Genomic DNA, 12,731 nt, shown 5'->3' on the forward strand with positions numbered 1-12,731 from the left:
TCCCATAAAGTTTGTGATGGTTTTTGTTTTTAACAGTTTTAGTGGCATATAAGTCACACATCATACACTTCAATAGTATGATCCCATAAAGATTTATAGCTTCAGAAACCCAGAGGAGCAGTTATACTCTGCCTTCTAGGGTCTCTGTGCAGTAAGTGGACGAGGTAGACCGTTCACTATATGGGATCATATAGAATATGATGGCTAGGACAGGGCTGGAACACTTAGTGTGGGGCTTGGGGCCCTTTGCTGTTCCTCCGGCCTAGTGGAGTGAGTATGGTAGGCGCTGGGGCCCCTGAGGAGAGAGGCAGTGTCGCATCTGCCTCCTCTTCTGTCTTCCCCACCCGCTTAGCTGCCTCTCAGTGCTGGCAGCCCAGCCCAGTGGGGTTTCCTCGGCCACAGGGGCCATTTCCCTTTACAGCCTTCCTGCTCTTCCCCCTGGGCTGGGCTGAGCAGCCAAGGAGGTCTCCTGTTACCTGTCAGGGAGCTAAATCTCTATTTGCAAAACACGGCCTGAACTGGGTCACTTCCTGTGGGTCCTGCCCCTGAGAATGCAGGCCTAAATGAGTACTCCCAGGGCAACCGCTGGGCTTCCCAGCTGGCCAGTGGATGGGAGGCTGCAGGCCTGGGCCTGGCTCTGTGCTGGGTGCTCAGAGCACAGAAATACTGGGTGGACCCCTTCCCTCAAGGGTCTAGGACACCTAGAGAGGCACCCCCCAGAAGAGGAAACCCCGAGGGCTCTTATTCTGAGTTTGAGGTCCGGTGGGCTCCCTATGGTGCTAGAGGAGGGGGTGGGTAGGTGGGGGCTGGTGAAGGTCACACCCAGTGTGGCAGGGTAGTGTACCCAAGTAGGGTACACTACAGACCCTGGTGCACAGCGGGCTCTCAACAGTGATTTCAAGGGAGGTTGTGCCCCGAGGGGAACGTTGGGGCCAAGACTCTAGGGGCCTTGTGTGTTTGGCTGTGGAGTCCCAAGGAACAGGCACTGTGGCCGGGAAGCAGCCAGAGTGGACTCACTAGAGGGCCGGCCACCAGCGGAGTGACCTGAGGAGAGAGGCAGGAGCTGGGCTGGGGGTGCAAAGTGGCGAGCTTAGGGCTCGTCTCAGAGCTTGGTGTGTTTTTCAGGGAGGCGTTTACCATTCCCCTGATTCCTCTTGGCCTGAAGGAGACCAAAGAAGTGGACTTTTCAGTCTCTCTCAAGGTAAACCTCCAGCGCCAGCGCGGGACTCGGGTGTGATACTGAATGCAGAAAGCGCGCATCCCTTACCAGCGGCCTTCATGTCCAGTGGGGCCTGCTGGTCTGTGCACGTCCCTCTGGGGAGGCCCACACACTGCCTGGTACTTTTCTCATTTATGTATGGGTGCGTTTTGGAATTTAAAAAATTTGAAAGAAGAGCCAACATTCCACCCATCAACATTTTATGACAGTAATTTTCATGAGAAAAATGAAAACTCTCACAGGGAAAGCCTCCATATTTGTCCCCTGGCGCCTACCATGAGCACTTGAATGAGAGTACCTTCCTCACACACACTCGATTGCCAGTGCACCACTTTATCAGTCATCCACGTCTTGTTCTTGGGGCTGGGTGTATTTCAAAATCAGTTATAGATGTTGGGTTACTTTTCTGGGTTCTCTCTTCTTAAATGCCTGGAACCGTGGGCTCAGATATAAGAACAACTGAGGCTGGCGCAGGGCTGAGCAGCGCTCCATTCTGTTGTTCACAGGGTCCTTCCCTGGGTCGGATTGGACTCAACCACACCTCACAAAAACACGCCTTAAAAGAAGGTGCCCCGGTGGCATCATTCGTTTTACATAGGGCTACAAAGCCATCGGTTCCAAACCACCCACCCCTCCGAGGGAGATCACTGGGCCTTTTGCTCCTATAAAGAGTTACAGTCTCGGACACCCAGGGGCAGCTCTGTCTGGTCCTGCAGGGTCGCTATGAGTTGGCATCAACTTGGCGACAATGAGTTTGCTTTTTTGCGTTGTTTTTAAATAGTTTAATCACTATCCTTTTGGGGTTTTCCCTCCAGTTCTTTTTTTTTTTGTGTGTTCCTTTCTCACAAAGTCTCTGATTGTTTACTAGCCATGTAGTAAGATAAACATCACAAGTCACGCACCATTTCAGGTGGACGGGGCCTGGCTTTCTCCTCATGGTGTGTGTCTGACAAGCAGTCTGACCCCTTTCACTAAGTGCGAAGTCAGTGCCTGACTCTGCAGGGTGCGGGTGATGTCACAGGCCCTGCCTTTGGGGCTGCAGTTCTGTGGGGCAAGGGGTTCAGACCTGGCAGATGTGGCAGAAATACATCAAAGGAAGAGGCACACAGGGGCTTCAGGGTGCTTGGAATGCCCACCTCGCTCTCTATTTGACTCCCCAGCTCCCTCAGACTGAGTGACACGAATCACATCAAATGTCCATGTGGGAGCAGAACAGGGTGATGGAGGGGAGGGAGGGTGGGGTCTAGCCCTGAGCCAGCCAGCACAGGCTGGGAGTATAGGAATACAGCTCAGCTGTTGGTTGGGTCATCTGAAAGTACTTTTATTTAAAAACAACAACAACAACAACAACAAAAACCCACTCCAAACTGTCTCTTTGACTGCCTTTCAGAAAATAGGTCATTGTCAGCCTGGTGGAGCACCCTTCTACTCGGGCTCCCCTGGGGTCACCAAGGGCTGGAATCACTGCATCAGTGTGTGGTGATGGGTGGTGTTGGCGGCGGCGGTTTAATCCAGGCCCTGGTCTTACAAATGTGGGATTTATTTCACAGCTGATGAAGGCAAGCCAGTAGACTGGCCAGGCCCAGGATGGCCCATAAGGATTTTTGGGTGGGGGGGTGAGGGTGGGGGTGGGAAGAGTCATGCAGGAGTGGAAGCTCTCTGGCTGAAGTTTTAGCCATGGCATTGGTGGGGTCCCTGGGATTTGTGACAGTGCCCGTGTCTGTGAAAACAGTCTTTAGTGGCCTGGGTAGAATAGTTTCTGTGAGATTTGGTTGCTGCCTCATGCCAGAGCCTTTTACAGGGAGATTCTCCTGGAGAAACAGGGACGTTCTGTGGGCATCTTCATGGATCCAAATGTGTCACGTGCCAAATTCCACAGGAAAGCAGGTCAGAGAGCCAGCTGTGATCTGCTGAGGCTTCCAGCATGTCATTTTGGCCCCAAAGGGGTTCCACCAATGCCAGCCATACACAATAAATAAATAAATACGGGGACTTTCTATTTTTTCCCAACCACACTTGGACTTGGGAGTCAAAGTCCCACAGAAGTGGTTGGGCAGCCTGAACCAGGGCGATTCCAGCTGTCTTTCCAGTGGAAGCACCCACGCTATGCCCGGTGGTCAGTCAAGCGACAATATGGGATACTGTGCTGTTTTACATGGAAGGGCTTGAAAACAGCTCCATTAAGAAACACTGTTTAATTCCCCTGCCCGAGAATTCAAGTGGTTGAATGCTTTTAGACAGAGCTTGATCTGTTCATTGATTTTGGTTAAGGGCATTGAGGCAGAACATTCAGAAAGTACCATGATGTGTAGTGATCACTCATCCCCACCTGTCCCTTCTTCCCTTAGCCGAAGGATTTGCTCAAATTACTTTGGGCATCTAGCTCCATTCCCAAAGAAGGGTACTTGTACCCTGGCGGCGTAGTGGTTACACTCCAAGGTCAGCAGTTCAAAACCATCAACCACTCAGTGAGAGAAAGAAGGGCTTTCTCCGGTAAAGATTTACAGTCTCAGAAACCCACAGGGGCAGTTCTACCCCGTCTGACAGGGTGGCTACTGTCAGTGAGGAGGGTTTTGTTTTGGTGTGTGTGTGTACCTCATGAGGGTTTTGTGAGCGTTGGTTCAGACGTATAATAGAGGCTTCAAAAAGCTGGTGTGAAAATAGGAAAAAAAAAACGACATTTTTAAATCGTTTTATTGGGACTCATACAACTCCTTATCACAATCCATACATACATCAATTGTGTAAAGAACGTTTGTACATTCATTGTCCTCATCATTCTCAAAACATTTGCTCTCCACCTAAGCCCCTGGCATCAGCTCCTCATTTTTTCCCTCCCTCCCCCCTCCCCCCTTCCTCATGAACCCTTGATAATTTATAATTTATTATTTTGTCATATCTTTCCCTGGCCGACGTCTCCCTTCACCCACTTTTCTGTTGTCTGTCCCCCAGGGAAGAGGTCATATGTAGATCCTTGTAATCAGTTCCCCCTTTGCAACCCACCCTCCCTCCACCCTCCCAGTATTGCCACTCTCACCACTGGTCCTGAAGGGATCATCTGTCTTGTATTCCCTGTGTTTCCAGTTCCTGTCTGTACCAGTGTACATACATCCTCTGGTCTAGCCAGATTTGTAAGGTAGAATTGGTATCATGATAGTGGGGCAGGGGGGAGGAGCATTTAGGAACTAGAGGAAAGTTGTATGTTTCATTGTTGCTACATCTCACCCTGACTGGCTTGTCTCCTCCCCGAGACCTTTCTGTAACGGGATGTTAATTGCCTACAAATGGGCTTTGGGTCTCCACTCCACACCACACACCCCCCATTCATAATGATATGATTTTTTGTTCAGATGATGCCTGATACCTGATCCCCGTGACCCTTCTGCAAGTGGATGTCCATTTACCTACAGATGGGCTTTGGGTCCCCACTCCGCACTCCCCCTCACTCACAATGATATGATTTTTGTTCTTTGATGCCTGAGACCTGATCCCTTTGACACCTCGTGATCGCACAGGCTGGTGTGCTTCTTCCATGTGGGCTTTGTTGCTTCTGAGCTAGATGGCTGCTTTTTTACCTTCAAGCCTTTAAGACCCTGGACACTATGTCTTTTGATAGCCTGGCACCATCAGCTTTGTTCGCCACATTTGCTTATTCACCTGCTTTGCCTTCAGCAATTGTGTCGGGAAGGTGAGCATCATAGAATATGGCTGGCTATTTTAAAAGCAGATTGCCAGATCTTTCTTCCAAGGCACCTTTGAGTGGACATGAGCTTTCTCCAACCTTTCTGTGAGCAAGCCAGGCATGTGGACCATCTGTACTGTCCTGAGACTGGCTGCCCACTCGGCTTTCGTTTCGTTTCCCTGTGATCCTCGCCATCTCCTCAAACTCTAGTGGCCCCAGAGATTTTGAATTGGTAGTTTGAGGGTGTTGTTGAGTAGGCCATTGAATAGGCCCCCAAATCCTGGAGGCCCCCTGCACGATGGAACAAAATATTGTCTGGGCCTCAGTTGCATGTGGCAGGTATCAAATCCAGGTCTCTGGTGCGGGAAGTGAGAATTCTACCACTGGCCCACCACACCTTGACCGTGTCCTAACATACTGTAGAATGCACTTTGGTCTTAGGGTTGCAGCTTATTTTCCGTGTTACCTGGCTAGAGTCGAAGCTCTGGGAGGGCAGGAATCTCTGTCTTTCATTCACTGAGATTGCCTAGGGAAGCACCTGGCAGGTAGCAGGTCAGCTCTGCTATTGAGTTGATTCTAGCTCATAGCGACCAGATGTGAAAGGCAGAACTGCTCCTGTGGGTTTCCGAGACTATACATCGCTTCCTGAGTAGAAAGCCTTTTCCTTCTCCTAAGCAGCAGCTGGTAGTTGTGAACAGCTCACTTGTTGTAGCAGCCCAATGTGTAACCACGACACCATTAGGGCTCCCGGCAAATTATCAACCACAGTCCACCAGGCTCCTTCTTCCTCCTCCAGTTTGGATCATCTCAATGGCAGTGAGGTTGGTTTTTGAATTCGGTAGCGATCCCACCGGACAGGTAGGACTTGTTGAATAACTGAGTGAACTGACATAGCAGGTGTCAGACACGAGGTTGTGGAGGTGGCTTCCCACCAGCGTAATTCACTTATGGAAGGGCCCAGCGTTGCTCTCACAAAGGCTCCCATCACAGACCCTGAGGGCAGTGTCTCCAGAACATAAGTTCCCTGTGCCTGGAAGCCCTCGTGCCCAGGTTGTGAGGGCAGCCCTGAGGTCAAAGGAGGTCTGCTCCCCAGAATATCTATGATGCTTGTCAGGATGGTGTAATGTGTAGGTATTTCAATGTTTCACAAGACACTTTGAATTTTTAAAAAAGAAACAAAAACTTCACTTTACATTTTACTAAAGCAGTAACAGCATAAGTTTAAAATATATACATATTTACATTTACAAAAACATGAATTATACAGTCCCAAAATCCCAACAGCGTGCGAGTATGCCCATGTTTTTCTGTACTCCACACATCCTTTCCAAAGGGTTATTATCTTGATTGCTTTTCCTTATTCATGGTCTTGAATCACATCTTCTACCACCACACTCTGTTTTTCTTACAGGATTTTATCCTGGAACACTACAGTGAAGATAGCTATTTATATGAAGATGAAATCGCTGACCTTATGGATCTGAGACAGGTATGTTTTTGTGTGCATGGCAGGCAGGGAGGTTGGCGGAAGCCTACTTGTATACTCCTCACAATAGCTACTCCTGGTCACCTGTTGTCACAGAGTCAGAGGTGGTTGGTGGTGAGAAGGAAGTCAAAACATCCGTTTCCCTTGCTGCATCCAAAGCTGATTCTAAGACTCCTGACTCTGTCCAAGGCCCTTCCTATTCCTAGAATTCATAATCCAGTGTGGGGCCCAATGACCACAAAAGAATGAGAGACACCTCGAGTACTGAACAGGATGGAAGGGAATTTGCTGTGTCCACTCCTCCGCTGACCCTCATTGGGGTTCTTCTCATTTCAGGCTTGTCGGACGCCCAGCCGGGATGCGGCTGGTGTTGAATTGCTGATGAGTTACTTTCTGCAGCTGGGCTTTGTGGAGAGTCGGTTCTTCCCACCCACCAGGCACATGGGGATCCTGTTCACATGGTAGGTGCTGAGTCCTGGGCTGCTGTGCCCCACATCAGCTGCCATCACAGCTCCTCTGCAGGCTGGCTACCCTTCCACTGCAGCCCCCTCTTGTCTGATTGCTGCATTTGCTCAGAGAGAGGGCAGTGTGCTGGTACTCACTTATGAAGGGAACCTGTGGGGGAGCAGGCACCAACCAACCTTGCCTTCCTGTTTCTTCGAGCAAGGGAGCCCAAATGAAGGAGGCATTTTTCTTCCTCATTTTGTTGGGAAACACCAGGACTCTGAGGAAGAATTCGCAAGAAGAAAAATTCTTATTCCAGATGCTGAGGTAGGGGGATAGGGAGTCAGGTATCCACATATTATATAACAATAATATATGATTTGTGATGTATATATATGAGAGCATCATGTTCTTAAACACACACACGTAACTCAAATGGAAGCAGAACATCGGATTCTTTTCTAGGACCAGGATCTTCAGGATGAATAGGATTTAACTGAATAGGATTTAATAGCACACCACTTTGCTGGGCTGCTATGGGTCAGAACTGACTTGATGGCAGTGAATTTGGTGAGTTTTTCTGAGTGCCCATAGGAGTGTGGTTGACTGGAGAGTAAATTCCAATAGCTGGAGCCAGGTTCAGTAGCCTGGTGATAGAAGATCCGCAGTTTGAAGCAACCAGCTACTTCAAGGGAGAAAGACAGCGCTTTCTACTCCCGTAAAGAGTTAGTCTCAGAAACCGAAGGGGAAGTTCTACCCTGTCCTACAGGGTCACTATGAATCAGCATCAATTCCATGGCAATGAGAGTTTTTTAAAAAGTTTTTTAGGATGGGGCAGATTCAGAATTCAGTGTGAGCCAGTGGTGGCCGGCTAGTCAGGCCTTCCTTTTGGACAGGAAAGGTTGATGACACCCCATCATGATACACTCGGGCCCCCTGTCAGCGATACCGCTTTAGTCTTGAATGAGGAAGAAGCTCACTTACCTCCTATGAGCTTTACAACCAGTCCTGGATCTTACAGACTGCAGGGAAAAGTGGGTAGGCTTTATAATAGATACATGTCATTTAGGAGAAGCCACCTTAAAAAAACAAAAACTCTACAGTTTCCTTTATTATGCCCTCTGGTGGAGTAATGATTATGCACTGGGCCGCTAACTGCAAGGTCAGCGCTGCCCCACAGGAGAAAGGCAAGGCTTTCCACTCAGGTCAAGAGTCAGCGCCTTAGAAACCGAGGGGCAGCTTCGCCCTGCCTCATGGGTCACGATGATTTGGAACGGACTCAAGAGCAGCGAGAGTGCCTTTTTCCACGTGGTCAGTGAGGGTAGTAATTAGGGATGTGACCTAGCACAGAAACCAAAATCCCATTGCATGTGTCCTTTGGGCAGTCACCGAGGAAATGGATTTTTGTTGTTGTTTTCACTACAAAGCGTCTGAGAGGACTTCAAACAGCTCAATGTAAAAGAACGTGAAAAAAACAATAATGGAATTTGGGGGCTTCCAAAAGTCTATGAAAATAAAAAATCTATTATCTTGCCACGCACTTCTTCCAAAGCCAGCTCAAGTACGAGTCGTCCAGGTAACCCCTGTCCTCAAAGGTGTTTCTTTTACACAGGTATGACTCCCTCACCGGGGTCCCAGTCAGCCAGCAGAACCTGCTGCTGGAAAAGGCCAGCGTGCTCTTCAACATCGGCGCCCTCTACACACAGATCGGGACCCGCTGCAACCGGCAGACTCGGGCTGGCCTGGAGAGTGCTGTGGACGCCTTCCAGAGAGCCGCAGGTGTGTCTCCACTGGGCCGCGGGGCAGGGAGTGTTGGGAGCCTGCGAGTGCTTACTCCAGGGGTCCTCAACCTTCCTGATGCCACCACCCTTTAATGCGGTTCATCATGTGGTGGTGACCCCAACCATGAAATTACTTTTGTTGCTACTTCATAGCTGTACTTTTGCTATTTTTATGAATCAGGCAACCCCTGTGAAAGGGTCATTCGACCCCCAAAGGGTTCGCAACCCACTGGCTTACTGGGTCAGACCCTGGCTTCTGCCTCTCAGTGTGACTCAGTGAATCCTATGGTTAATGGCTAATCTTTTCCAAGTGAGTGGCTCCAAGAATGGCAGTAAACCAACCCAATATTGAAAAAAACGTGATTAAGTATTCTTGCGTAGTGAAAGTGTAAGCTTTAAAAAAAACGGTTTTAAAAAAAAGGTTTTCTTTTATAGTTGTTAAAACCTGTGTTAGTCTGGGTAGCTTAGATAAACATTCATAGACACTCATATGTGTATAGGAAACATTAAGAAAACATCCCAGCCCAGTCCAGATCAAGTCCATATGTCTGATATTAGCCCATATGTCCAATACCAGTCTGTAAATTCCTCTTCAGACTCATGAAACACATGCAATGACACCGAGTGCAGGAAGATCAAAAGCTAGTAGTTGGAAAGTCTTGTGGATCCAGTGGCGGTGGAATCATCTTAGCTTTGGCGTGGGTCTCCATGTGGCTCCTCCAGCTCCAAGGCTCTGACTGCCATCAGCAGAGCTCCATGTGTCTTGTCAACAGGAATGTCTCACAGGGAGTGAGTGTGTGTCCCACCTCCAGCAAGCTATTTATCTCCTTAGCACCTCCAAATAAGGTCATCAAGCTACGACCTGATTGATAGGCTAAACTTCACCCCTTCACTCTTAATAGTCCCAAGTTAACAACAGATTATGTAACTACCACAAACCCAAACCAAACTCACTGTCATCGAGTCAATGCCAACTCATAGTCACCTGAAAGGACAGGGTACAACTGCCCCTAGGGGTTTCTGAGACTGTAACTCTTTAGAGGAATAGAAAGCCATGTCTTTCTCCCAGGGAGCAGGTGGTTTTGAACTGCTGACCTTGGGAATCACAGAATCTTACACCACCAGGGCACCTTTGTTAGGTGTATAACAGATCTAAATAATGCCCTGCTCTGAGCCTTCCTTATAATTTTTTTTTATGTTTGAGCCCATTATTGCAACCACTGTCAATTCACCTGGAGGAGGACCTTCCTCCTTTCCACTGCTTTCTAATTGTATTACAGATGGCTTCCCCGGCACCTGTTAGGGTCCAGCCTGTGAGTCAGGCACCATCCATGGTGGTTGCCAGCCTGAAGTTGCTCCCTTTGCTCTTCTGTCAAGGGCTACACACAAGTGCTCAATTATCTCATCATCTGCTCCAGGACTCACCAACCCTTTCCCATTTGAACTTTTGTTTTTCCTGGCCAGTCACCCTTGAAACTCATCCTGGTATGAACCAGGTACAGGATGGAGGAGGGATGCAACTGTACACCCTGACCTGTAGAAGGCAGAGTCTGCTGGGCAAATGTGTGTGTGTGTGTGTGTGTGTGTGTGTGTGTGTCCTCGGAAAGCTCAAGTGTGCCCAATGGTTTTTGCACCCACCCCACCCCCATCGTAGTCTGAGACACCCCTATGGCATAGTGGGTTATTCATTGGACTGCAAACCTCAAGGTCAGCAGTTTGAACCCACCAACCACTCCTCAGGGGAGAGGTTTCTGCTTCCATAAAGATTTATAGCCTTATAAACCCAGATTAGATGGCAGTTGAGTTTGGGTTTTTTGGTATGTGTTCGTCTTTTTGTTGTTGAGGTGTTGAAGCTTTCTGTAAATTTTAGAGATTAGTGCCTTGTCTATACATTGTTGTCAAACTTTTTCCCCCAGTCTGTGGATTTGCTTTCTGCTCTTTGAGCGAAGTCTTTTGGTGTATGTGAATGCGTTTGGGCCGTTCTCCTTGGTCCTGTAAGGTGGAATGAGTGGGAATGGACCCACAGCAGTGGGTCAGCATGGGCTCTGCCCAGGACAGACTCAGTGTGGGGAACTGACAGGTCACAGTGCAGACTGGGCTGTGGCTTAATGCCCTAAACTGGCGCAACAGCTCGCCGATTCTTACTGTCCTGCCTTGAGGTGTCACCTCTGGCAGAGAAACGTTTTTGGAATTTGAGTTTGCTCTGCCAGCGTTGAAGAGTGTCAGCCCAGCCTAACTGGGGAACTTGGTTTGCAAAATGATTGCTCCTATGGAAGGGAGACTGAGCTCCCGTGTGCCAGCTGGTTTTGTTCATGGTCAGGCCCTTCTGGGCTCAGCTTCCTTTCTGAAGAATCTGAGTGAAGGGCAGGAAGAGCAGGTGCACTTTGGGACTCGTCCCCAGGACACCCAAGATATAGACTCCCAGGAGGCAAGCTGGAGCACTGGAGAGTGTGTGTGAGCCCCAGGTGAGCAGTGGTTCCTGGCCCCTGGTCCTACTGTGGGGCAGTGTGTGCCCTGCTGCAAAACCAGGGGAACCAGTTGGATGGGATTTGTGTCAGAGATTATGTTTCAGCCCAGGTTAATTTCCAGTTAGTGCAAGAGAGTGTGGACATTTCCACCGAGTGGGCACAGTGCTCTTTCCTGGGCCCTGGGGAAACCTGGCCTTTCTGGCCGCCCTGCATGCTTCTGCCCACGTGAGTGGGCCTCCCCACTGCTATTCCAGGGAGGCCGGAATGGCAGGGGGAGAAGACTATTAGTCCATTGTACACTGTTCTCTTTGCTTGACAGAAACACGGTCGTGTCTTGGAAGAGAATCTGATTTTTTTTTTTTAATTAAAAAACTTAAAACAGCTTCCCTTATGATCTTGCAGTTTCTGTAGTTTAGGTAAATTCTCTGCACAGAGCCTCACCCAGCTAGAACCCTGCTGTTAACTGGGGTCATGAGACTTGGCGATCCTCTTCCAAGGTCCTTTGGATTGTTGCTAGCATGAAGGTTTTTGTTTGTTTGTTTGTTTCTTTGTTTTTTTAAGATGGTAAGACTCAGTGGGGTGAGAGGGGTCCCTGTCCTTTGTTGTTGTTGTTTTAAACAAATATGACAGGACACAGGAAGTCAACCCTGTATAATTCAGCGACTCCAAATGGTTCCTTCCCTATCGGCAGAGACTCCCTGGTATGATTGTTTTTTGTCACTGCTGTGAATTTGACCCCACACAGACAGCTTGTGCAGAGCTCAATGCTTGGTCAACGTGGACATGCTGTACCAGTTAAGTGAGACCCTTGTTTGGAGTTGAGACATCAGGGGGAAATATTTGGCTTAAGTGTTAAAGACAACCTCAGGATAATAGTTTTGGGGATTGATCCTGCCTCTCTGGCCCCAGAAAGTCTACAGGCCACGAGAATTTGAACTTCTGTTCTGCATCTGCCTAAGCCCCCCCCTCACACTTTTGATCAAGATTTTACTATGGAATATTTGATCAAAATGTTCAGTAACAGCAGCCGGCAGGCACCATCTAGTTCTGGTTTCAGGCTCATGGGGAGAGTCACACACTACATTTCCTCCTCCTATTTCTGATGATCCTTCTTTCTGTCTTGTTTCAGAAGACCCTGTCTTTTGCTGAGGTCTGCAGTTCGGGACCATGTGGCCCCTCCAGGGCCCTTCATGCCTCTAATCTCTCTGACTTCTCTCTCTGACCTAAAGACCAGGGGTCCTCAACCTTCCTAATGTCACGATGCTCTAATACAGTTCCTCATGTTGTGGTGACCTCCAACCATAAAGCTATTTTCGTTGCTACTTCATAGCTATAATTTTGCTACTGTTATGAATCGGGTGGCCCCTGTGAAAGGGTCCTTTAACCTCCAACAGGGTCTCGACCTACAGGTTGGGAACCACTGCTCTAGACCCCCCCAAAAATCTGATCTTCATAGATACACTAGGACACAGTTTGCTTGTTTATCTAAAATTGTTTGGGACATATACTTCACATATCAGACAGTTTAATTGTCCAATCATATTAAGAGTTGTACAATCTGGTGAAGAAAGCTGATGGTGCCCGGCTATCAAAAGATATAGCGTCTGGGGTCTTAAAAGCTTGAAGGTAAACAAGCGGCCATCTAGCTCAG

General features: G+C 48.7%; 1 protein-coding gene across 1 annotated transcript in view; it reads left to right on the forward strand.

Moving 5' to 3' along the window:
- Positions 1–12,731, forward strand: part of RHPN2 (rhophilin Rho GTPase binding protein 2) — a 66,828-nt gene that overhangs the window by 39,280 nt on the left and 14,817 nt on the right. Inside the window, exons 4-7 of the mRNA XM_004704718.2 lie at positions 1,126–1,201; positions 6,313–6,390; positions 6,724–6,848; positions 8,444–8,610. Of these exons, the coding sequence (XP_004704775.1) occupies positions 1,126–1,201; positions 6,313–6,390; positions 6,724–6,848; positions 8,444–8,610 (446 nt within the window). The remainder of the gene's footprint in view (positions 1–1,125; positions 1,202–6,312; positions 6,391–6,723; positions 6,849–8,443; positions 8,611–12,731) is intronic.

The sequence above is a fragment of the Echinops telfairi genome, unplaced genomic scaffold, assembly GCF_000313985.2.
Source record: "Echinops telfairi isolate 266 unplaced genomic scaffold, ASM31398v2 ScPeMD7_2291;HRSCAF=2852, whole genome shotgun sequence".
NCBI classification, from domain to species: Eukaryota; Metazoa; Chordata; class Mammalia; order Afrosoricida; family Tenrecidae; genus Echinops; species Echinops telfairi.